General features: G+C 39.7%; 2 protein-coding genes across 2 annotated transcripts; one reads left to right on the forward strand and one right to left on the reverse strand.

Moving 5' to 3' along the window:
- Nucleotides 1–4265: 4265 nt before the first annotated feature.
- On the forward strand, nt 4266–8382 carry rpl18a (ribosomal protein L18a). Its single transcript, XM_088348126.1, has 5 exons — nt 4266–4357; nt 6476–6655; nt 7814–7943; nt 8016–8125; nt 8249–8382. Exons 1-5 carry the CDS (start codon nt 4340–4342, stop codon nt 8339–8341), a joined length of 531 nt encoding a protein of 176 aa, XP_088204252.1. The 5' UTR covers nt 4266–4339; the 3' UTR covers nt 8342–8382.
- Nucleotides 8383–11823: 3441 nt separating this feature from the next.
- Nucleotides 11824–24615, reverse strand: LOC148356206 (putative RNA-binding protein 46). The gene is made up of 10 exons (XM_088347393.1): nt 24478–24615; nt 19940–20104; nt 19653–19833; nt 19417–19573; nt 18315–18435; nt 16263–16357; nt 14639–14948; nt 14357–14556; nt 13130–13232; nt 11824–12494 (listed from the first exon to the last, which is right to left on the reverse strand). The coding sequence occupies exons 2-10, from the start codon at nt 20079–20081 to the stop codon at nt 12454–12456; spliced, it is 1350 nt and encodes a 449-aa protein (XP_088203519.1). The 5' UTR covers nt 20082–20104; nt 24478–24615; the 3' UTR covers nt 11824–12453.
- Between the last annotated feature and the right edge of the window lie 2649 nt (nt 24616–27264).

Genomic DNA, 27264 nt, shown 5'->3' on the forward strand with positions numbered 1-27264 from the left:
ATAGGCAGTTAGGAAGAACGACATCACAATCGGCAACGTAATGAAACAATTGTATGATATTAAACTGTGTGTTACCCTTCAACTTGTTTTCCGTTAATAAGTAAGTTACTGTGTTTAAAATGTAATGCAAGGCTGAAAACGGATGTGAAGCGTGTTCTACATCAATTTGTTGGGTTTATTTGGGCTTTGGGTTGAAAGGTAAAATGATATGACTTCTGGGTTTCCCGCAACACTTCCAGTTATGCCAGCAGAAACAGAAACAAAGACTCAGACAATGGTTGACAGGACTGTTGCATGTCCAATCTATCTCCATCCATGTTAAAGGATTAACAAGGAGATGCTGTAAGTTTCTAAAAGTGTTTACGTGTCATGATTACTCATGACACTCACCAGCTGGTGCCAGCTGCTTCTGGTTACCTGATTGGTTCCTATTTGAGCTCAGTCCTTTCACTCGCCTGTTGTCAATCCATCAGCGAACCTCTGTTTTCACAAGGCAAGCATTTTTGACTCTGACTCCTGTCTGTCCCGTTTTGTCACCCTTTTTCCACTCGTCCGTTCCTGATTTCCCCGTTTGTCTCCTGCTGCGACCTGTTTTTTGACCCTGACCACCTTTTGATCTCCCGTCCCAGCTTACGACCCGTTTTTGACCCCGACTACCTTTTGATTTCCCGTCCCGTTTTTCTGTCTAACTATGTTACGATCTCCCGCACCGGAAGACCCATAACATGCTCCAATCCCGTGAGCACCTTACTTCCCACGTCCAGCGAGCACCGGATCGTTGGCGCTGCCTTTCCTCTATATTTCAATAAACTTGTGAGTAACTTTACGCATCTGGGTCCTCTTTCTGTTCTGGTCTTGACATTATGTCTTACAGTAGTTCTGACGGATGTAAAGTTCATGCACTTTCATTTTGTTAACTTATTGGCACATGGTCTCAATGCATTGTAAAGTCCTTTTTTTTCGATTAAGTTTGATCTTTTTTACAACTAAAGACGACTACAGACGTCAAAAATGTGTTCTCTATTGGTTGCCTTTGACGGTTCTAGACGCCCGTTCTCCAGTTTCCATTTAAGTAGGTTGAATAAAGGTGTCACGGTTGCCCATTGCCCCCAATTGGCCCCGTCTGTTGTGCGCCGGCTGCGGCTCGTTGACTGATTGGCTTCCCTCTTATTTAAGCTCAATGCTCTCATTCGCCCTTTGTCAGTCCGTCAATGAACCTAAGCAAATGCAAGACGTGTGTTTTGTCCGATATTCTGCTTGTGTATCCTGTCCGGAATCGATCCTGTCAATCTCGCCCTGATTGATATCTGACTCCAGTCTCCAGTGTTTGGTATTGATTCCACCCGTCTCGTCCTGTCTGATACCTTGCAACAGTCTCCAGTATCAGGTATCGTTCCCATCTATCTCGCCCTGTTTATCGGTCTCCAGTGTCTGGTACCGTTCCCGTCTATCTCGTCCTGTTTGATATCGGACTCCAGTCTCCAGTTTCTGGTATCCATCCTGTCTGTCTTGTCCTGTCTGATGCCTTGCTACAATCTCCAGTATCGGGTATCGTTCCCGTCTATCTCGTCCTGTTTATCGGTCTCCAGTGTCTGGTATTGTTCCCGTCCATCTCGTCCTGTTTGATATCGAACTCCAGTCTCCAGTGTCTGGTATCAATCCTGTCTGTCTTGTCCTGACTGATGCCTTGCTGCAATCTCCAGTATTGGGTATCGTTCCCATCTATCTCGTCCTGTATATCGGTCTCCAGTGTCTGGTATCGTTCCCGTCTATCTCGTCCTGTTTGATATCGGTCTCCAGTGTCTGGTATCAATCCTGTCTGTCTTGTCCTGTCTGATGCCTTGCTACAATCTCCAGTATCGGGTATCGTTCCCATCTATCTCGTCCTGTTTATCGGTCTCCAGTGTCTGGTATCGTTCCCGTCTATCTCGTCCTCTTTGATATCGGACTCCAGTCTCCAGTGTCTGGCATCAATCCTGTCTGTCTTGTCCTGTCTGATGCCTTGCTACAATCTCCAGTATTGGGTATCGTTCCCATCTATCTCGTCCTGTATATCGGTCTCCAGTGTCTGGTATCGTTCCCGTCTATCTCGTCCTGTTTGATATCGGTCTCCAGTGTCTGGTATCAATCCTGTCTGTCTTGTCCTGTCTGATGCCTTGCTACAATCTCCAGTATCGGGTATCGTTCCCATCTATCTCATCCTGTTTATCGGTCTCCAGTGTCTGGTATCGTTCCCGTCTATCTCGTCCTCTTTGATATCGGACTCCAGTCTCCAGTGTCTGGCATCAATCCTGTCTGTCTTGTCCTGTCTGATGCCTTGCTACAATCTCCAGTATTAGGTATCGTTCCCATCTATCTCGTCCTGTTTATCGGTCTCCAGTGTCTGGTATCGTTCCCGTCTATCTCGTCCTGTTTGATATCGGACTCCAGTCTCTAGTGTCTGGTATCAATCCCGTCTGTCCCGTCCTGTTTGATACCTTGCTACAATCTCCAGTATCGGGTATCGTCCCCGTCTATCTCGTCCTGTTTGATATCGGACTCCAGTCTCTAGTGTCTGGTATCAATCCCGTCTGTCTTGTCCTGCCTGATCTCTGTCTCCAGTCTCCTGTATCTGATATCAATCCTGTCTGTCCCGTCCTGTCCGGTATTGACCCCATTTTTCCGGTATCTATCTCGTTGGCCTCTGGCTTCCTGTCGTTCCACGTCTTCCACCCAGCGATCGCCGAATCACTGGCATTTGTGTTAACGTGCATGACTGTCCCATTTCCGTAAAATAAAGCTTGTGTGAAAAACGTTACGCATCTGGGTCCTCCTCCTGTTCTGGTTCTGACAAAAGGTTTTAGTTGCACTACCCAATAGGTTAATCAGTTCAGTTCAACACATTTTTCCTTAGTAATTCTTTTACTACCAAAGACGGCTAAAGACATCAAAAATCAGTTTTGAATTTACTGCTTTTGGACGTCAATTCTTGTTTTTTCTGTTGAGGTAGGCTGGTAAGGAATTACCTGTGGTGTAAGTCCATGAGTTGATCATCTAAAACAAGTATTTATTTTTATTTTCATTCATTCATTCTTTCATTCATTCATCCATTCTATTAAATGAGTGGACCGCAGACTGTCAAGATATCACTTTGCCTCTGAAATATTCAGGAGCCGAGTGAACGCTAGCTGACCTCCTCTGGCCCAGACATGCTAATACATTAGCCATTCCGGCAGGAATGGTAGCAGTGTGTAAAGTACTAAACGACAGATTAGCCTTTTTACCACTATGAGGTGCTAACGGTTACACAATGTCCCTTTATTTAACTTTTTCACTGCTTAAAAAAATAATTTTCTGACTTAAGCCTGCTGTATTTTTCTGTGGTAGCTATTAAGCATGGAGTTTGTTGACCATGGTAGCGGTAAGATCTTAAGCGTGAGCCTAATCTAAAATTCGAGTCGTGTCTGGAATAAAATGTCAATCATTATGTTTGGGCCTGGCTTTTCTCTCGCTGACTTTTTTTTTTAAATAAACCGCTCATTGTTCTTGGTTTCTTTTTCTTCATGGAGGATCCTTGTAAAGAATTGTGCAGCCCATGACGGCGGTTGGAAGCGGTATTGTCGGACCCAGAGAAGCGGGCTCGCGTAGACGGGCTGAAATCACCCCTCCTCATCTCGAGTCCTTACAAATAAAATATGAAAATAAAATATGGTTCTGACGGCAGCTGAGTGGTTAGCGCGTCTGCGGCACAGTTCTCAGGTGTTTGGTTCAAATCCAGCTACCAGGCTGCCTGTGTGGAGTTTGCATGTTCTCCTCGTACTTGCATGGGTTTCTTCTAGGCACTCCTGTTTCCTCCCATTTTCTAAAATCATAATTGGCCGGTCCAAATTGTCCCTAGGTGTGAATCAGCGAATGTTTTGTCGGTCTTTGTGTGTCCTGCGACTGGCTGGCAACCAGTTAAGGGTGTCCCCTGCCTACTGCCCAAAGATAGCTGGGATGGGCTCCGGCACCCCCGCGACCCTACTGAGGATAAGCAATGCAGATAATGGATGGATGCTTTTCGATCAGCCTACGGAAGGATGTCTCGACAGGGTAGGACGTTTCGACAGAACACCGGACCTTCGTCTTGACGAGCATGCGGCAATGATGATACTGGGGGGAAATTACTTTATACCGAGTACACAATTTGAAATAATAATAAAAAACGTTTGGACTAAGGGGAAAATGTCTAAATTGACAGATACGTGCTAACATCAATTTTAAAGAAATATCTTCTTAGCGGAAGTCCCGCCTCCTCCTCGATGACGTCACCACTGAACGCTCTCACTTCCTCTTTCCCAGCGACTGTGAGCGAGACACCATGAAGGCGTCTGGCACTGTAAGAAAAATGTCCATTTTCGCTCACCGGGCGGTTCTACACGATCACTGCGCGTCAATGTTTACCCCGGAGAACACGCGTGTTATATTTTTTCGTTCGCGTGGGATTAACAATGATCGCGTGTGGAACATGTTCGTCTTTTTCATTCCGGCGTTGTTGACTCGCAACATGGCGTCGGGCTTCGGCACCATGTGCACGGCGCGGTGCTTTGTTTCTCCGTTAATGTAGCTGAATATCTATCGCCATTTATGTTTTAACGTATTAAGCAATCATTCGGTTGTTTTCATTTGAGGGGCGAAATCATCTGAAATTGCCTTTGAATCAAGTTGAATGCGACCTAAGCTAATGCTAGAAGCTAACATGAGTATACGTCACGCCGTTTTGATAGGTTTTGGAAAGGGTGACTTTTTTATCTCATTGATGCTCTAAAAATGCTTGTAAACGGAAATTCTGCTTCAAGCGTTAAAGGGGCAGTGTGCAATGTCTGATCATTTGATGTCACCTTTTATCGTAGTGCAATTGAAACAAGTGCCTTTAAGAACCAAAATTGTGTTGTAAAAATAAACATGGAGGTTCTGTGATAAAACTGCAGCATTCTGCCTTATTCTGCCCATTGTTTTATAAAGAAAAATTAACTTAAAAATACAAGTGAAAAAAGTTATGGCAAAAGAAAGTTGATCGAGAAAAATCTGAGAAACAAAGGAAAAGAAGAAAGCAAAGACAACCGGGAAAATTTAAAGAGATAAGGTAATAAAGTTAAAGAACACGGTATCAAATACAAGAAAAAATCTGGGAAATAAGAAACATGAGAATATTAATGAAGACTAAAGGAAACAAAAAGTAGCAAGGTGGTGCCCGATGGTGTCTTCTCTCTAGGTGATCCTTGTGTTAAAATAGATTTATATTTTTCCACCTTCAAATAATACAAACTACATGTTTGACCACGCATGTATTTTCTTCAAAGTTTTTTTTTTCACCACTAGGCAGTGCTAACTAGTACACATTGTTCATTTTAAGCCTTTAGTCACTGTACTAAATGTTTGCATGTTAATTATATCGACTAGGGCTGTAATTAACCGGTTTTAAGTCAACTAGTCAAAACAAGAAGTTCAATAATGGTTTTTTTCTACCCCCTAAATTTGGCATGAAGTTAATTTAATGATGTGAATGATGGATAAAAGTAACATTTGGCACAATTATAAGGACTTATTTTGTGGAAACGTATATGTTGGCCTGGAGAGGGGTGGGGGCCACCACGCTGTGCTTGTCCAAGATGCACCTATGGCCCATGTGGTTAAGGGATCCAACCATTGAACATATTACACAAGAATTAATTGAAATGCTCTATATAAAACTAGTATAACGGGATTTTGGTTGGGGAAGACCTAAATTCACAAACAAACCCCATGCACCCAAAACAACGTTTTAATTTAAATACAAAAAAGCATTACTGGCGAAATACAGAGATGAAGAAAATGGGATATGAGGGAGACTGGAAATACTGCACTTCAAACCATGGCTAACTTGTTGTTATTGTGCTATTATCACATCAGAACTGTTATAAATATTGTGTTTATTTTTATTGATATTATCACTGGTGCCGCAGTGACATTATGCGCATTATGACGTTGAGGGATGGGTATTGCGAAGATTAGTGTATAAAATATGTGATTATTGTAACTTATAATTATTGATATCTGACCTATGTAATAAGTATATCCATGAGATTTTGTTGTATTGTACACAAGAGGGAGCTATCTATAAAATGTATTTAATAGGGAAGATAAAGGGGTAGGAAAAATAAGCATCTGCTTCTGACTACCCCTTTTCGAACATTTTGTGGGACATTATTTCGTTGTTGACTCATTGTTTTTGTCCTTTTTTTATTTTTATGTTCGAAATAAAATTTTCATTCATTCATTCAAATTTTCATTCATTCATTTTCTTTTGTCTATGTGAGTACTCTGTGGTGTCAAATTCACCCTTTTGGGTATATGATGGTGAAATCAAGGCTTCGCATGCTAACTGACTCAAACTTTGTACAGTAGGCAGGAGTCATGGTAACCTGATTAAGTATGAAATAGATTCATTTTGGCTTTTTCCCCCCGTGTGTCCCAGCTGCGAGAGTACAAGGTGATAGGGCGTCTGCTGCCGTCGCCCAAAAACCCCACCCCGCCGCTCTACCGTATGCGCATCTTCGCTCCCAACCATGTGGTGGCCAAGTCTCGCTTCTGGTACTTTGTGTCCCAGCTCAGGAAGATGAAGAAGGCAAATGGCGAGACTGTCTACTGTGGCTTGGTATGTATTTTCTATCGTATGGTAACCTCCACCCCTTCGATTCCCTGTCTGGTTATGACACCAGTCTAATAGTACAAGTCAAAACCCCGAGCAAAGATGTGAAGTCTCCATTCTCAAGATACACTGGTGGGGTGGAAAAATGAGTGAACATTTTGCCCTTAATTCACTCACCCACTTTTGGACTCTTAAGCTGCACAGTGTGCTGAAACCCGTCCAAGCTTTCTTCTAACACAGTGGTTCTTAACCCTGTAGGGAATATTAAACCACACCAGTTTCATATGCACATTCACAGAAGTTTTTTTGTAGTTTTTCCTCCACATTTAAGAATAATGTAACTTAAGCTGCGTGTCTGCGTTATTGTGCAGCGATCACACATTTCTGCCTACCAGAAAATCGATGCAGTGCATATATTTATTCAAATGAGCAAAGCAATTGTGTTATAGCTTAGTGAGCGGAAAGTGTTTAGCCCATGATCAATAAAGTAAACATTGACATTGTTGGTTTAATGCTAAGCCTACACGAGATGTGCACGTATGCAGGTTAGATAGGTAACAGTGCGGCCCTTGCGTTGGACACAAATGCAAAACCCTTATGGCAGCTAAGGCAACGTCATAAGTGAGTTGCACAGGGAAATAATTGGACTGTCAGAAGTCCCATTCAGCTGAAAATGTTTTTGTAAGCTGGTGGAAATGTTTGGACAGAAGATTGGTACATTATTGTGGTAGTTAAGAAGACTGATAAAAGTGGATCATGCTGTCACGCAAAAAAAAAATCGGACCCCCATATAGCTTATCAAAGTATTCCTTGGATTTTGCTAGAAAAGTTCAAACCATGCAGATAGGGTGGTGACTCCCGTCCTGTTCTGTGATACATGAATATCTATATTTATCTAACTACTATCCCGTGGTGCTGTCTGGTCAGTGATGGCCATCACCTATAGACCTAAGTCTGTGTCAGTCTTGACTTCTGCAGCAGAGGCTCTGCGCCCCTGAGACTTTTTTTTACCAATCCCTAGGGTTCAATTAAACACAGGTTTAGTTAGCTGTTCTTACTTCCTAATTATTCATATCAATTAGTGATGAATAATCTTGTAACTCTTTTATTCAACCTGGGGTGGCATTTGGTGAAAATCCATCTAAATTTGTGGCTCGCATTTAGGTTCACGAGAAGACACCTTTGAAGGTGAAGAACTTTGGCATCTGGCTGCGCTACGACTCTCGGAGCGGCACGCATAACATGTACCGCGAGTACAGAGACCTCACCACCTCCGGAGCTGTCACCCAGTGCTGTGAGTCGTCGGTTCAGTTCGAGCCCGCCCCGCCTCTTTTGCGGCTCCTAATGTCACGTCTCCCTTTTGCAGACCGCGACATGGGCGCCCGGCACCGTGCTCGCGCCCACTCTATCCAGATCATGAAGGTCCAGGTGATTGCAGCCGGCAAGTGTCGCCGGCCTGCCATCAAGCAGTTCCATGTAAGTCTCCGTCCAGACCTCCCAAGCTTTTATCTTGTGGTCTTAGCGGTGTTTGAACTGGCCACACACTTGCGCTCGTTTCCCGTTTGTGTCGACTGATCCTATCGTGCTTTGTTCCCGCAGGACTCGAAGATTAGGTTCCCTCTGCCCCATCGGGTATTGCGTCGCCAGCACAAACCACGCTTTACCACCAGGAGGCCAAGCACCTTCTACTAAACACCTTGGGCAAAATCCAAATAAATTGTTATGGTTTGGCACTTCCCGTATTCCATCTTTTTTTTTTCCTTGCTCCAACAACAAAGCACTGGTTTCAGTTCATTCTGGACACATACGCAGGCATGAGAATCTCTCACCGATAGGATAAATTCACCTTTTTTATTGTGTAGATCTGATGTTTTAAAGAGGGAGATTTCCCAGAGGGAATTGCCTGTTTGAGGTGGTGCATTTGAATTTAAATCAGTTTAATTCGAGTGTACAGCATTAGTGTGTAGCGTGTGACAGATTTTCTCAGCAGACTGGTACCAAATACGAATGTTAGAGATTGGAGGGAACAGAAAGTCATCCCAAAAGATATAAATAATTGCAAAAAAGATTAATGAGGGAAACAACCCTTTGGAGTAAGATCATGGATCTGAATTTGAAAGGCATTGAATTCACTGTAAATGTTATGTTTTTGTATTGACTCATGGCCACGTGTATAAAACGTTAGTCACTTTCTAAGCAAAGTCAAATCAAATTTTCAAACTATTTCTAATCATAAATTAGGGCGGGTGTTATACTCAAATCTGGTGTTTCCTCCACACCGTTATCACCTTTGTAGGCCTTGACACATTTTTCATGCCTGATTTTGAGCCAACCCAAATATATTGTATTCAGAATGGTTAATACCTTGTATATTGGTAAAACAATTGAATGATGCCACCAAAATGGGGTGTATTGTCCATCTTTGGGGGCACTAATTACATTTTGGATTCTCAGGCCCCAGGTAAGGACCCAGTTATTTCTGCGCTTTAGAAACCAGTTGATCTTAAATGAGAATTGATGCCAGAATGGATAAAACTTCTGCATATGGCACCCTGTCTTGCATTCTGCACACAATAAATCAAATTACTCTGCTAAGGCTAGTGGAGGTTTATGCAACGCATTCATTACTTTGGACTTACTTCGGCTGTATCATCCATGGTAAAAGCATGTGGTTTTCTTATGTTTCTGGCACCTGAGAAGGTGCAGAAAGTTTTTTTCCATGCACCGCAATTTTACATTTTAAACGCGTAGTCATATGTTGTAAGGGTCAATTTATTGTATCCAGTTTTAATACTAAAGATGGAGAGAAATATCTCATAATGGTTAATGGTTTACATTTATATGGCGCTTTTTAAGTCAATGAAGACCTCCCAAAGGGCTTTACGATCTGCTTCACACAAATTCACACACACACCAATAGCGGCCATGCAAGGGGCCTACCTGCTTATTGGGGGCATAAGGGGTTCAGTGTCTTGCCAAAGAACACTTCGCTACGGAGGAGCCGGGAATCGAACCTGCGATCTCTTGATCCCAAGACGAGCGCTCTACCTTCTGATCAAGGTCTTGACAAGTTAGGAAAAGAAATAGGTCCTTCCCCAAACTAATGTTTATATATGTCTGAAGTTGACATGAATGCAACCTAGCTTCATAATGTACAGTGCAGTATCTATTACCTGATGACATGTGTTGTAATCGATTATAATGAAGACAATTTTATTAGTACTTAAAAAACACTGCGAACGTGAAAGAATGGCATATAATCCTTTGGCTCATTTAATGCAAAGTACGTGTGCATGTGTTCCGACGTTGGAGTCATTTAGGGGGAAAACGTTTTAGCCATCAAAAATGAAACCCTATTCCCAGCGTAGTCTAGTAATGATTTTTTGTATGATAAATGACCACTAGATGGCAGGAGTGGCTTAGATCCGCTCTCTGTTGGTCCTGTAAACTGGCTTCCCGTCTCCAGGATGCCTCTAATCGTGCGAGTTAAATTACTAAAGTGATGCGTTCCTGGATTCCATAACTGACTGGGTCGTTGGGGCACCATTTCCTGTGTGGTGTGTCTTGGGCAAGTACAGCCTGGTGGCACCCAAGCTGTTTTTGATCATTCGACATTGATGGGCACCAGCTTATGACAGTAATTAAATTAACCCCAATCACCGGGGCCAGACTATTCACAATATTTGAGTATCACTTCGTAATATCAGCAGAAAACGTCTGCAGACCGTTACACAAAAATAAAGTCTCAGCTTCATTGTCTACAACGGACGGCCAGTGTGTAATCTCTCAGTGCTGTATTCTACTTTGAACTTGTTATTTTACTATCAAAGTCATTTATTTGGGGTTTTTATTTGTTTTAATTTCTGGCAAAAACAAAAAGGATATTCTTAACAGATGCTAAGACTCAATTGATGTAAAAAAAATCAGTTTAACGTTGACTTATTTCACCACAAAAACATGTTTCCGTCTGCCTTAGAAGCAAGCTTTTCCCAAAACTTAAGAACGTTTCGCTGATTAAAGGTATTTTCAGTGTGCTTGGACCTTCAGATCTAACTATTGTCAACATATCACACTCCAGGATTTAATCCTGGAAGGGGGGTGGCCTCATGTGCGGTCCCTTTTCAAGTGTTTTTCATTTTCCTCATGCAGAGGATTTTGAGTTTTTCCTTGCCCTCATGGAGGTTTTGGATCAGGGGATGGTGTCATGATATTCTGGTGATTAAGCGCGTCACAAATAAACATGACTTAGCATTTTCCTCTGGTTAAAGAGGAGGGTTTGATCTTTCATTTGGTGGGTTCCATCCATCAATTATCTGCACTGCTCATCTTCAGTAGGGTCTTGGGGATGCTGGAGCCCATCCCAGCTATCTTTGGGCAGTGGGCAGGGGACACTCTTAACAGGTTCACTCGCTCATTCACACCTAGGGACAATTTGGAGCGGCCAATTAACCTGACATGCATGTTTTTGGAATGTGGGAGGAAACCGGAGCGCCCGGAGGAAACCCACGCAAGCACGGGGAGAACATGCAAACTCCACACAGGAATGTTCGAGCTCATGACCTCAGAACTGTGCTACAGACGCACAAAACTTGGTGGGTTCCGTGTTTATATAACAGTTTACATTTTTATAAGCCTCAATGAACAGTCAAAAAGGCATGCGTCCAGCCCTGAATGAGTTATAATGAAATCACATAATGAAACACTGCCAATTAGGGTGCCAATGCTCCCTAGTGTAGTGGAGGTGCAATTTCGCTTATTCCTTTCAAAAGTTAAAAAAAATATCTTCTAGGACAAACCCACCCGTGTTCCCTTTGAACGAGCCCCCACTCCTCACCGCAGGGGCTACGCCCTACTATATGAGAACCACTGCACGAATCACAGTAAAGGATAACCTTTCGAAGGATACCTTATGTTTACAACCACGGGAATCCTTAAATAAAAATGATCAAAAACCATTATGAGCAACCTTTTCATGGAGGTTGCTGAAAAAAGAACCTCTAACATTGTGAAATAAATATAATTGAAACGACTTCAGTTTTATCACAAATTCCAGTGAGCCAGGTTGCTGTATGATAGCATAAGTCAGTGGGCAAGTATGCACTTTCATTCGAAATAAAAAATTAGCTTCTCCACTAAGGGGACCAGTCTTTGAAAAAAAAATCCAAATACGAACATGCAAAAGTACAAACAGTTTTTATTTCCAACGCTCAATCACAATAGCAAAACTGTCAAACATATTTCTTAATTATATAAAGTTCTCATTATATTTCATTTGCGAATGCTGAGGGGAAAACGATTTCACCCAAAACTTATACACAAAAAAAGCAAACAAGTAAAATACATTTATTTTAGAATTTCAGGATTCTTTTGTACCGCCTTTGAACAAACCTTGAGGTTAAAACCTATTTTACCCAAAACAAACATTACAAAATCAATTTCATGTATTTCATGTTTCCCACTGAATTTAATGTTTCTACTTTACTTCATTTAATCATGTTCCAGAGATAATACCAAAAGCTACCTCTAGCTTATTAAAACCTATTGTAACTCCCACAGTTGGATGTCAATTCAGGCAGGGAGTCTGTGAGGCAGAGAGAGGGGTCAAAAAGAGTACAGAAAGTAAAAGCGTTGCCACTGGTCGGCCTCCACTCAACCGGTAGAGAAACGAGCTAGCTCCTGCCTTCTACTTAACCGACATGAGAGCGTTCGTCTATCTGCTTATCAAGCAGAAGGAGCAGTGGGTAAAGTCAAACAGTGTCTGGACTTATACCTTCTGTACTTGAAGCAGGTGAGGACTGGTGATGTCAGATTGCATCAGTGGTGGAATTGTTCATGAAGGGTACACCTGGTGGTGGTTGTAGTAGAGACAACATTTAATGAAAGAATGGCTTGGTTGACTGTTGCTTTACTCTTATAAACATACATTCCGAAATAACCCGTGACTAACCCCTGACCACCACGCCCTAACAGGGTGGGGCAGGTATATATATATATATATATATATATATATATATATATATATATATGTATCCAGGATTTTTGTGCTTTTTTAAGTAAAAGTACAAGTAGAATAACTTCGGCTTTGCGTGTATCTGAACAGGGTTAATGGCTAATATGAGCTTGCTCTGTCCACTCCACGCATCGGCCCGGTATTGCAGTACCTCCGGGAACGGTGCATTCGCAATGATCGCAGCAAGGCTTTAGGGCTAGGACCTTAGCTTGGCCTTTTGGCTGAGAGTAAGTGTCCCGGCTCCTAGGCTTTGTAGCGTATTATGAACTGACCGATAACGGATAATGGATAATGAATAACGAAGATAGATCAATAACCCTTAAAAACCCCAAAACCCCTTTCATTCTCTGTGCTAATCTTGGGCAATGTGTAAGCTAATTGTGAGGGGAGTTTTTTTCCCTTTAGGTACTAGTTTGTGTCAACGGTGGGAACAAAAAAGAAACGTTGGTGTGTTAGTGTGTGCTCCTTACCAAGATTCCACAGAGCAGTTTTTGCAGCTAGCTCTTTTGCGTCATCGAGCTGCACACACAACTTGTCTGGCATGAAAATGCATTGTGTATGTGGAATCAGCACCTATGAACATACAAACAAGTTGAGGTATTCAATCCTGTTACGTCGATAACTCGTAAAGCACATCTAAGTATTCTAAATCATCAGCCCCAGTTGTTCTTTTCTTTTAAAGGTGGGCGTGCATGATTTGAAATTTTATCACTCTCTGCGGCCATTTCCTGTCTTTAAGTCCTGATTGCAACCATGGGCAGCTTGTTCATGATGCACATGCAAGTACATGCAATTCTTAGACGCGCTCCAATAAACTGTTCTTTTCTCATCTTTGAGGGGGTTTGGGTTGGTTGGACTGTATTAGAAGCAGGCATTTTCTTTCACCATGTTTAGGCTTCACAGACAAGTAGAAAATGTAAAAAAATAAAACCTGCTTGGACGAGCCTGGCGTCACTCTGCAGCACCACCCAGACCCCTATCTTTGAACCTAATATATTCAGCCCCGTACTGTGCTAATAAAATAAGACAAAAGTTGATAGGCGCAATGGAAAAAAAGCATAAGGGCTCTTTGAACTCAGTTGGGCATTCTTAACACATACCGAATGGAGAAAACACCCCTAAATGACGTAGCCCATCTTTGAAATACTGAAAAGCCAAAATTAGGATTGCATTTTGTTTTATGTGACACCTTGTGAAGCGCTTTGAGCAACACTATGTGGTGTATTAAGTGCGATAGAAGTAATAGTCATTTACCAATAAATTGTCAAGCAGCACTATTCTAATACATTCGTTTTGTATCTATTTTAACTTTTATGTTGAGTTTGGGTCTCCAGTCACCCGTTTCAAAATCATAAAATGTAATAATCGATGTGTCTCGGGGGTCATAAAATCAAATTACAACGGGAATATAATGTCCTCGGTGCATATAATGTTTGTTGAGATGTTGCATAACTATATTGAGCGTATCTTCTTTCTTTTTGGTGGTCAGGACTGAGTTAGTTCCCAATCAAAATTGACCCCCTAACAACGGTTTGTGGTGCCAATTCCTAAAACAATATGAGGGTTAAAACCTACATAATTTATATAGATGCTAAAATTCCTTAAAAATAAGTTGAAAAAAACATAAAGAGCCAATATGAAGTACAAATGAGACTGACACTTTTAAAATAGCATTAAACATGCATTTATGTCATTACCTTGTAAATCAGCAGCAGAGTCCCTTCCTCACCCTGCACGGACAAGAGTTGATATCGTGGGAATGGCAAGTTGAGCCTACAGCAAAAGAAGTCGAGTATGCTGGCGGCTGAATTGATCTGAGTAGGGTGAATCAGCTGCAGGTTGGTGTGGAGCAGGCGCATGCCAGGACATATTGGGAACATTTGCTTGTTTTTTTGTCCTGATGGCAAACGCAACAGCTACTGAAACAAAACGGTACACAGACTTGGGGCAGAAGGAGTTTAAGTCATCGAAACATTTACCTGCAATATTAAGATAAGGCTGTGAGGTGTAAGGTTCCAGAGAAAGGTGCTTGTTCACTTGATTGAGCTGGAAAACTCTATTCATGGCTTTTCCTGTTGCCTGGTAGAGTTTACCTCGACCGTATTGAGCTGGGCTCCCTCGCGGCACGGTACCGTCGGTGATGGAGCCATCAAACGCATCTTCGCGACGCCCAAAGTCAAGGAAAGCTTCCTTGTTTAATTTCCTCAATCGTGACTTGGCACCTGTTTTGTAGCGCTCGCACTTGGGCAGCGTTTTTTCCTCTGGGGTCTTTGGCAAGACATTCCCTAACTGAAAACGACACCAGACTTTCACATGAACTTTGAACTAAAATATTGCAGAAATAGCAGCCGCAAAAGACAATAAAGAGAACAAATGAAAGTCAATTATCTTCAATGTACATGTAATGTAATAATCACTAGTTTGTCTGGAATTTTTCAGTATTCATTGAGATATAGACTGATGAGTACAGTATAAAAAGTTCACAAAAAGGTGGGCAACTTAAATTTAGCAACTGATAATTGTATTGTTTTTGGTATTGAACACCTCCTAATGAGATTGCACCAAATGCCAAATTGTTGCTTTGAATATTACACCACTGTTGTTCCTTGTTTTGACTCATATGCACTATTTACATTATTGTCACTATCAAACAATCATGTCCCTGTTCTTAGTTATCCACACCCTTTAGGGGATTAAATTAAAAAAAAGGCCCAGGAGAGGGCTTGAAAACAGGGTGGAGTTTATTATCAGAGATTCCAGGCCTGTGCTTTGTTCTCCTTGTCCTTGCAAGTTCAAATTCCATTGATGTTTTCTCTCCTTATTTTGTCTAATAACTTTCAAATTAAAATCTTCATTAAAAAAATGTGCTTGGCATGGCGACAGGCCGGTCTCACTGGCTTTTAAATGACTTTCATTGTTTATGTTCATGAAAACAAGACCCCAAAGATCTTAAATTGCCAAAAAGTAACAGTAAATGAGGAAAAATGGGATGACTAAAACATTTGGACAGGCAATTGCAATATATTTATTTTCGACTAGATAAAATCCAAAGACTATACAACTAGAATTGTCCGATTAAAAAAATAGATAAAAAAACACCTACAAACCACAAACCATGGATTGACAAGATGTTTTGAAGAAAAAAAACTACCTATAAAACATTTTTTTTCTAAAAGAACTGAAATGTCTGAAAACATATAAAAATTACAGAAACAAAAATAATCCAATAATGAAAGAGTGTAAAAATCAATATTATATTGACTTGCTGGAAACAAATATAAATCATACCCAAAAACTGAATAGCATCTTAAATTTTAAAAAAAGAAATCAGAAGAAAGTGGCTCAACTACCCGAATGTTTAAAATATAAAGGTATCAGTGTCTCAATTAAAAAAGAACCACTGAAAAATGCATGGCGGGCCCCGGAATCATAATTAGGACATCACTGCTGAAATTCCAATAATGTGTCGACATTTGCTTGAAGTATTTGTGATAGAAGGTTTATTTTTAAACCAATAGCCCATGCAACCGTAAACAGCTTTTTTACGATAAATACAACGGTTAAGTCATCCAAATGACCAGGTAAAAAAAAAAAATCACTTACATGGGCAACGTTTGAGTGCTGCAGGCTTCCTCCCCTTTCATGTCTTTCTGGTTTAGCCCAGTTCACCCAGTATTTACGGCCCCACATCTGCCTTGCTGGGGTTGAAAGAAAAAGTTGATCAACAAACTTCATATTTGCAGTACATGTTCATTGAGTTCATCAATTTTGAGAATTTTTGTATCTAAGTCTGAATCAAAGGGACACCCAAAGTTTTTTTTTTACCCCTATTTTTTACCTGCATGCGTCCTTGTGTCTCTTTCTTAAGTCTTCTCTGTGTTTAAACTCAATATTTACTTCTAAAAAATAATCATCCAGGCAATGCTCCAGCTATATCAATACAGAAGAATGCTGTTCTTCTTCAATTAACTGGTAATAATCTTAAACATTTCAAATTTAGAGTCACATGGTAATTACCGAAACCTTTACACTGCTGCAGTGGAAGCAGACTAGAAAGGATTGAGGCCACTTTGGCTATTATTAGAAGGGGGAAATAACCATTTTAAAATAAATATGCTCCCTAATTTCAATAATTATTTCAATACATCCATATTTAGCTTCAAATTTGTTATTTAGAACTCTTGAAAATCTCTCCTTTGATTAATATCTGATTAGAACTACCAAAAAGGCCCTACCAAATATCACTTACTATTACTGGCTCAAAAATGTCCAAATCATGGGACCGATAAATAATAACCATTTCTTCCACCTTGCTGTATCTGAATTGGTATTTTCTCAATGGCAGAAAAAATGCGGTCCAAATTTTGGGTATTTACACTGAAGATCAAGATTAGAGAACAACTTATAGAGATATTGAATAATACTATAGTCACTGTTCCATGGTTAAAATGCATTTTACTGTGCCTGTATCATGGACTCGAATGAAGCAAATATCCATAAGATCCAAATGGTTGGATCCCTTAACCACTAGGGTCGTAGGGGCACCATTTCTCTATGGTGTGTCTTGGGCAAGTACAGCCTGATGGCCCCCATCCCTCTCCAGGCCAAGATATGTCTCCACCCAGTCTCGAACCGGGGACCTTTCGCTTGATAGAGAATGTGCTAACCACTAGACAAGGAAAACTTAGGAAAATGGACCGGGAATAAACCTGACACAATTGCAGAATTCGCTTGTGGTAAGTACCTAAACAGTCTGGGTGATTTAAATCACATGGTTTGGTCCAGTCCTAAATTGTCCACCTGCTGGTCTATGATTTTTGACACATTATCAAAAGTATTTCATATTGATCTTCTACGCGTTTGGCCATATTTAGGGTTGCAGATGCTAACAAGGATACTGACGTTTTAGTGTTATGGAATGATAAATCTCCACCCAAAACATCTCCGGGGATGAATGATTTGATTAAATTTGTTTAACTGGAAAAAAATTGGCTACATGCTCAGGGGGTCCAAAGGTACATTTCTGGCTGTACAGAACACAATATTGACACATTTGATTAGGTTTAGAACGATACGTACCGTCATAGTCTAAACTTGTTTCAAATGTACACTGTATATTGAATTAGTATCCTGTGAAACTTGTTCTACTGTATACACTTGCAGATTGTTGCAAATGTAACCGTTTATATGTGAATGCTCAAGGAAACGATTTTAAGTAGTTTGCTAGAACAATCTCCTTGTGATGGTTTATGTTTATTTTTTAGACAAGATTATATTACTTGTGCAAGACTTTGCAAGCAAAGATGGTTCTATATAATAATGGTCGAGTTGAGCGTTCCTCGATTGAATACCACAAGATTTTTATCTTAAGCGGCTACATTGTTTTACCAACAATGCAGAGAGCAGACGTACACGGTTTATATTTGAGTGTTCTCAAATATTATTAGCAGTCTAAAATAATACACCATTGATAAGAAACGGTATTAAATTATCATCCTAAATGTTTGTGGTGCAGTTGAGGTTGAATGAGGTATCAATTCGTAATAATCAACAATAATAAAAATGTACAGCATTCAAAACTAGTTTTAAATCGATAACATATGATGGAAGGCATAGATATTGCAACAGGTGATGCCTGCTAAGTAGAAAACTGACCTGCAATTAAATCTTTGCGGGCAAATGCAGCAGCCTTGTGTGTCTCATATTCCAAAATGGCAAAGCCCCGATTTGTGTTGGAGCCTGAAGGCAGGATGATATCCAGAAGGCCTCGCGTCACCTGGGAGATCACAAAAAGGCTTTTGTGAAATATTGCACAACACCAAATCAATTATAAAGCTAAGTTAGTGTGAAAAAATAATCCAAATACATATTTAAATTTTAATGAAGAATGCAAATAATCATATAAACACAAAGCATACGAATATATTAGGGGTGAAACAGTAGACATAGCCCATGATAATGTCCATTCCCTGGTTTTATGGTCAAGGTTTCAATTTGTTTTTGGTGTGAATTATTTGTGTGAAATGAGCCATCAAAAATGTCCTCCCGCAAGAACTGCTACAACTCTTAACAGTATTATGCAAAATCTACACCCAAAAAAGCCTTTTAAATGTTGAAGTGTCTCCAAGCTTTGAGCATACAACATAAAATACAAATATAGAAAGAAGTGTAAAGCAAAACAAAGTCTATATCCTGGTGATCGGAATCATGTGAATTGGAGGAGAGAAACTCCAAAAACATGCATGACAACCTACCGGGGTTTGCCACCCCTGCATTAGTGAATGAGAGGTTTTGAACTTAATAAGTTTGGGTGTTGTGTCATCGAGAAATTACACTGCGCTGAAATGAGTAGGGGACACCATATAACGCAAAGGTTTTCAATTGTTGACGAAACCCCACATTCCAGCACACTCACGGGTTTTTTTTTTTTGTTAAAAAACATTTGCAACTGACAATAATTTTTTGTCAAATAATTTAAGATTCCTCTCTCCCTATTCAATTGCAGGTGTGTGGGGTTAAATATCTTGCTCATGGATACCTCAACTAAGTCACTACACACTGGGATCAAACTAACACAATCTCGGCCGAAGAATGACCATGCTATCACTGACCCAACCCACAACCACAGCACTGAAAAGAAACCCGCATGAAACACCCTCCCAAATCTCAGCAATTGTATACAACTTAAAAGAAAGGTAGATCTGGAATTGACAATTAGTTCATCTATAATTCAAAGACAAGAAATACTTCTGCGTACCTTCTGGACCTCCATCATGATCTCATCCTTTGTTTTGTCTTTAGGAATGCAGCCAAGGAAGAGGCAACAATTATTCTGAGAGGCTAGAATGGTAATAAAGCACCCTGGGCGCACTTCGTAGTTGTTTATCACCTGGATCGCTTTCAGGGCTTCCTCCCTTAATTGCAATCATATTTCCATAGGTCACATCTCCATAGGCAAGTTAGCTGCATACTAATATCAACGTTGAAAGTTACCTATTAGTGTACATAAGAAAGGCATAGCCACGGTTGTCACCAGTAAAGGCCATCATCAGCCTCAGCTCATAGATTGTTCCCACTGTCTGAAACAGTGGGACAAGCTCATCCTCATACATGTCTCTGGGAATGTTTCCCACAAACACTTCACAGTCAATGTGTGGCGCTGGACCCTCCCAGTCTGTAGTCAGAAATAGTAACTTCTTTTAGTTACATCGTTATATGGTTGCAATATGAATTCAACATGTAATGAAGTAGCTTAGAACATGTTTGTCAATTACACTTACTCGGCGGCGGACCACCAAACTTCCTCTGCCCATTCACTTGTACTAAATCATATCCCGTCTTGTCCATGAGGTTGACCAAGGCTAAGTGAAGGGATAATGAGTCTCTGACCTCTCCTTCACTCTGCTCAACGTTTGATGCCATGAGCCCGAGCTCTTGGTCTAAGCCTGAAAAACAGGATTCTTTTATTATTAACAGACAAGACCACACTTAGATGATAGCTCCTGACAATCACAAAAACGAAAATGTATTGTAATAGGAGGCAGCAAAATTCAACAGAATGATTTGATGGGATTAAGAATATCCTTCACTGTCACACAAATACAATTAGTTCAGGCTAGGAATCTAATCGACATTGCGACGTGACTAGATCAATTGTCTAATAGCAAAACGCTAAGGTTTTTTACAAGAATTTATAGCCAGCAACCGCAACAGAACTCTCCAGAAGAGGGCGCTGTTTACTTTAATTTAACACCTTAACAAGCCTGTAAAATTCACCTAAAATCTAAATCCAAAGTAAATTGAATGCTGTTGTTGAACCGTTTGGATAATCTGGACAGTTTGGATCGCTTTTGAAAGGAAAGATTTTAAGTTTTGTCCTCAACTGAAAGAACACTGCAAGTGCTACTAACATTGAGTACCGTATTTCCACAACTATAAGGCGCACCCCCCAAAAGTAGTTTTTCGACCTAAATTTTCCTTACATAAGGCGCACCGGACTCTAAGGCGCTATAGTGGGAACATCAACAAAACAGTCAGATAGTTTAATCAAACATACTAACCCTTTAACATTCTGACGGCTCGCAAAGAAGCAAGTACATGTCTCGGACACGTACGGACACGGCGTCTGCACGATCACACCAATCCCTCAAATGCGTCATTTCACATATCATTAGGAAGGTTAAACTCTTGGGATTCAAGAAATGCCAACCATTTCTTGGTTTCTAATTTATTTTTGCTGGCAACTGTATGGACAGCAAAGTAAGCATTTCATTGTCCAGGAAAACGTGCTTCTTTAGTGTGCATATGACGATAAACACTTTGAATTGAATTTAAAAATAGACTCATCAAAGAAACATCAAGATCAGTCTAAAACAGGATACTGGGAAAATTTGAAGCCGGGGTAACTCACCAAGATCGTCTTGCAGCCATCATGTTCGATAATAATACGCAACCATGGTCCCCCTACATCCGTGAGTGTAGTAAATACATCCATCCATTATCTGTAACGCTTATCCTCAGTAGGGTCACGGGGGTGCTGGAGCCCATCCCAGCTATCTCCGGGCAGTGGGCAGGGGACACCCTGAGCTGTTTGCCAGCCAGTCGCAGGACACACAGGGACGGACAACTCACTCGCTCATTCACACCTAGGGACGATCTGAACCAGCCAATTCACCTGAAATGCATGTTTTTGGAATGTGGGAGGAGACCGGAGTGCCCGGAGGAAACCCACGCAAGCACGAGGAGAACATACAAACCCCGCACAGGAAGTCCGGTAGCTGGATTTGAACCCATGACCTCAGAACTGTGTCGCCGTGCTCCTGTAGTAAATCCAACCGAGTAAAATATCTCAAAACTCCAAAACACGCAAAAATGCCGACAAATTTAAAAAAAAAAGAAAATCGTCCGGGAAACATCTGCATCGATGGGCGTTGCTTGTTGCTAGCTGTCCTTTTAGCCCCATAATTCCTGTTTACAAATACAGACTAGTAAAAAATGTTTTCTCAATGCCATAGACGAGAGCAACCTAACATGTGATTCACATACATCTTTTTCGGCCAATTGCAGGCTTTGTTTTGCCCCGCTTTAGCCTATGCGAGCCTGTAAATGCTAAAAAGGACCCACCTCCTTTACCTGAAACCATTAAACGCCGGTATATATATCCCAGCATACACTGCGGACTACTTCGCCTACGGGGGAAAATGTAGTCGGCGGCTGCATGCCTTAATTACAAGACCTTGCGACTCAATAGATTAATATATAAGGCTCACTGTATTATAAGGCGCATGGTCAGCTTTTGAAAGAAATAAAGACTTTTCGGTTCGCCTTATGGTCATGAAAATACGGAAATCTAAGTTGGAACATGCAGTAATAGTAGGTTTTTATTCTGGCCAGAATTTTGTTTGGCAATCATGCAAGATGAGTGTAGCATGGGCATCTTAGCTGGAAAACAGCTGGGACAATACTGTGAAGCCTTACCTGATCCTAGGTCAAAGTTGATCACCATACGAAAAACTAAACATTAGTATTTTATACATTTTCTAAGGGTATTTCTAGGCGTGACTGGTGACATCATACAGACACCTCTTTGCTTCTAGACAGTTGGCGGGTTAAAGCCTGTCACTGGAATTAACCCTTGAATGCATAAATAAGATAAAAAAAAAAAAACGACCCCATGGGTTGTTATTCTTCGAAATCTTTATAATTAAAAAACAGTTGTTGGTTAAGCACTTAGAAAAATAACAAAACTACCACAGAAAATGCACCTTTCTTTAAAATCGATAATCGCATCGAAATTGCAATACTGGTCTGAAAAAAATCGCAATTAGTTTTTTTCTCAAAAGCTCGAGTTCAGACTAAAGAAATGTAACTGACTCGTTATTACAATTACTCATTTATTGACCAGACGAAAGTGAGTCGACTACTGTTTAACAAACACGTACAAAAATGTAATATAAAGTAAGAAACTTGCTACATTAGTGCGGCCAATTCAGTTGTATTTTTCAACCTGTACCATTTACTTAGATTGTAAATTCCCATAACTATCAAGTTTCATTATTCAGTTAAGTTTCATTTTTATCAATCAACGTCACTTTTCCACAAAACAGTGGTCAGACATGTTTTCGATGCTTAGTCCTGTTCACAAGCCCAGAATATTCTGTTTGTTTTTTATTTTGTTTCTTTGTAATAATAGTCTTCAATAGAACTGCTCTCTTCAGCTCTTGTTTCTTTATCCAAATACTCGGTCGGAGGGACAGGGATTGTCTACGCCAACAATATTTATCCATAAGTGCAAATGAGAAAAATTGGATAGTCAGCTGTCCAGTTATGAACCCAGTGGTGTACACAACTTAAAAAAAATGCCCTTACACAATGGTAAAATTTGGGGGTACAAATGAGAGTTTTTCTTTGATTCATCTATACTGTACTGTTAATAAATGGTCTGCATTTATATAGTGCTTTTCAAGTCAATAAAGACCCCCCAAAGCGCTTTACAATGTGCTTCACACTTACCTATTCACACACACACTCACACACCAATAGCGGCCATGCAGCCATGCAAGGCGCCTACCTGCTTATTGTTTATCAATAATGGTAACATGGCAATTTAACTGTTTGAAAAGTAAACGGGGTTGCCATTGTGTAATTGTGTAATAAAATAGCTATAAATAAATGATTTGTTTCGTTTTGCTTTACTGGTGTGCAGCAAGAGGTAAAACACAAGCACTTGCAAGTGTATTTATGTTTTTGTTAATTCCCCTTGATGTCCACAAATGTGTGCAATATTTATTGTGGAACTAATAGGAGCAAGATTTGTTTATTTTTTAGTTATAACTTGTAAATAGTGAAATACAGTAGTAACAAAAACAAAGCTCTGTACAGCCCTGTGAGACTAAGTGATTAAGGGCTATACAAATAATCATGACTTGACTGTTATTAGGAGGATGCTACGGATGAGCAGTTATTACTAGGGTTGGTTAGGGTTACTTTAACTTGATTACTTTCAATTACTTTTGGATGACTCCAATACCAAATATGCTCATAAAAGACAAAAGAAACTAAATATGAATAAAATGACTCCATTTTGTGCAGGCTTGGGGAGTAACGGAATACATGGAACGGCAAAATGATGTTGGCAAGCTGTTTGGATTTATTTTCATTTTGTTTCTGTCGCATTTTATATTAGTTTTGCCGGAGATCAAAGCCAGGAGAGAAAGCTTACCACGTGTTGTGAGTCATCATTTTATTCATATTTAGTTTCTTTTGTCTTTTATTAGCATATTTGGTATTGGAGTAATCCAAAAGTAATTGAAAGTAATCAAGTTACAGTAACCCTACCCAACCCTGGTTATTACATCATTAAGAGCTCCAAATTATAGTTTGATGATACAACCAAGGACCAGCATTGAAAGTACGTAAGTTTAAAGTACTTAGCAAAGTATGGAACTTGTTTTCGTCATGATAATAAAGAAGACAAAAAACGGCCGATAAAAACGTGCGCCATTTTGAAAATTCGTCATTATTGTCTACCCATCCGTTGTACACCTATGTTAATTAAACAAGGCTCAGTTTTGGTAAAGTTCACAATTTACAGAACAATAGAAAACAGACATTATATACTAAATAATTTTAAATTGTTGATTTAGGTAACGAAAATATCATTACATGCCCGCTTGTCACCAAAATGTCGAATACTGTACACCGAAAATGACAACTCCACAAAAATGGACGCTTCGTTAGTGTCAAATACTAGTTACCCTTAACGCTAACAGCTCTTCTTTTCTGCACGATATTCGTGGAAACTACTTTAAGAACTTACCCACTTTGTGTTCTTTAATTTAAGTGAAGTATTTTATAAATATTCTGAAACAAAAGTCAAACTATATTCGGCAACAGTGGACGATACTTCTTTGGCGGGCCCTTGTTGTTAGGCTAAACTTTAGTGATCACCAATTTAAACGACCAATCAGGAGCAGCAGATTTGATTGACATCAGCATGACACTCTCTGAGCCAATCACAACAGAGCTCTTCATACAACCGGTACAGAGGAGGGGAAAAAAATAAACATTGATGTATAAAGAGAAGCGTAACAAAAGTTTACAAATAAGGCTGAATTTCGTTTTCCGACACAAAGTTTATACAAGAAAAATGGAAATTAGTATACATAATATACCTGTCATCCCCAGCCATCAGCTCCCCTTATTTATGATAACAATTCCTTAAAAAGCGAGTGTAAACCTTACAAAGACAACGCAGAACCTATTTACTCACAGCAGGGCAGACAATTGTAGAATACAACAAAGATAATTTGTGTTAACAAGTTTGTTTATATACCAAATAAACAACAATTAATTCTTTAAGCATATTTCTTAGTTCTTTCTCCACTTGTAGTAAATACGAACGTAAAATGGTACTCATGTCTATGTTTCTTGCACATGTTGACTGCACTGTTTACTGCTCACCTTGCACAATGTGACTATTTTTTTGCACTATGATGACTATATTTTGCACCAAATGCACATGTTGACTATTTTTTTGCACTATGATGACTATTTTTGCACCAAATGTATAATTGCACAAACCCCTACGTTACCAAACTGTATTATGATAGCAAACTCTATGTAACATCCTACATGCCGACATTTTTTGTGTAAATATTGTGTGAATTATAACTATAACCTTATCCTCCTTGTTTTATAACCTTATCTTCTCTGTTCCCTTATCTTCTTGGCTCTTTTACCCCACTGTGAATGTGTGAAACTGGAGTGTCATGCCCAATTTCGTTGTCACATTATGTTAAGCCATTTTCTAACAATGACAATAAAGGTATATTCTATTTTATTCTATTTTATGTTGCAGGTCTAGCAAAAACAAATTCATAGGGGAAAAAAAAGTTTTCAGTGGTTTAACACTGGTCTGACTAGAGGACCCACCATTCCACCTTAATGACAACCTGCAACCCGAATCAAATAAGAAAATTCCACTTCTCTTATTTATCGAATGAAAGGATTTTGCACATTAAAGCGGAGAAAGACGAAAATATTCACTTAATAAAACAGATCAGAAAAAACAAAAAAACGTCAAGTGCCGTATATACTCTCACATAAGCTTACATCGCATATGAGCCCCCACCAAACTGCAATAAAATAGCCCCAAATTTAAAGAAATTCAAAACATTAATAAAACTTGTTCCTAAACGATGATAATTAGGGAATTATGTTGATAGTAAAGATTAATATGAAGGTTAAAACTAAAAATATAACATTTTAAACCAATTACAATACCTTCCAGCAGTGCTTTTCTCCGCTATCATTCCTTCTTCGACTTGATCGTTGTCACTTTTTCCATTTCTCCGTCCCCTTGTTGCTAACTTTTTTGGTACCCATTGTTATGGGCAGAAACAGGAAATCAAACCAACCAAATTACAATATAAATGTGCTGTCATGTCTTACATGTTCGCCATGACAACCAGCTGGTCCCGCCCCTTGACACCGGCTGACACAGATTGTCTTAATGACGTGTGTGATTCATAAGGGCTCGTTTTGGGACTGCCAGTTGCGAGATCGTTATTCTGTTCTGCATTGTCCTGTTTTGCTTTGCTCTGTTGTGTTCTGTTTGATTCGAGGAAGACCTGTCATGCCCGTTTGTCTGAGTTAGTGCCTTTAAGCCTGTTTTGTGAGTATTACCTAGTCTGAGTTTCTGATTGCCTGTAAGCCTGTTTTGGTTTTGTTTTTGTCCCTGCGTGTTGGACAACTTTTATTTTCTAAATAAAAGTAACAGATTGTTACGCAAATGAGTTCACCCTTTCTGCCTCCCGGTCCGTTCCCTGACATGTGCATAATAATATGTGACTTCTTGTCCAGAACAATGTGCTCCATCCAAGGAATTAAAGATTTGGTCAAATGTTAAATAACCCAAATTTTGTCCTGTGCAGAACATCATCTTCTATTAAGCAGGAAACATAAATACTCCCAAAATGTTTCATGAAAGACAGACCAAAAATGATCCTTGTACCATAGAAATGATATTATAAAATGAAGCAACGCATGTTTACAACAAATACCCTCTCTTCTTTATCACAGATAAAACACATCAAAGGGGGTTTCGATATGACCTAAAAGGTGTGTGTAAGTTTCAGGTTCAAAAAGCTAGGAAAATAATTAAAAGGAGATGTGTTTCCCCTCTTGAAGTTAAATATTGAAATAAGGTCAATAAGGTATACAAAAATGTTTTTAAATTTCCACATTCAAAGCACTTGTCAGAAATCATATATTTTTTTACAATTGTTGATAATGAACAAATGTCGACTTGTTTACAATGTCATTGAAATTGTGGAAGATTTTTGTTTGGTTTGTCAAGTTTACACACACACATATATATAATATATATATATGCTTATAACACCAAAACAAGCACAAAAAAGGAAAAGGAAAATTATATTAGTATTGGCCGATTTTGCTTTATCCTGTGCATTTTCATGAGCTTATTCGTGTTTCCTGTTTTGTTTTTCTTGTTGTCTATTTGATTAAAGAATTAATTCAATCAAATTCAAAATTCAACTTCATTTTAAGTCCTGTTTATTTGTGACGCCCTTAATTACAAGGA

This window comes from Urocampus carinirostris, chromosome 11, assembly GCF_059441175.1.
Source record: "Urocampus carinirostris isolate Australia breed hairy pipefish chromosome 11, RoL_Ucar_1.0, whole genome shotgun sequence".
NCBI classification, from domain to species: Eukaryota; Metazoa; Chordata; class Actinopteri; order Syngnathiformes; family Syngnathidae; genus Urocampus; species Urocampus carinirostris.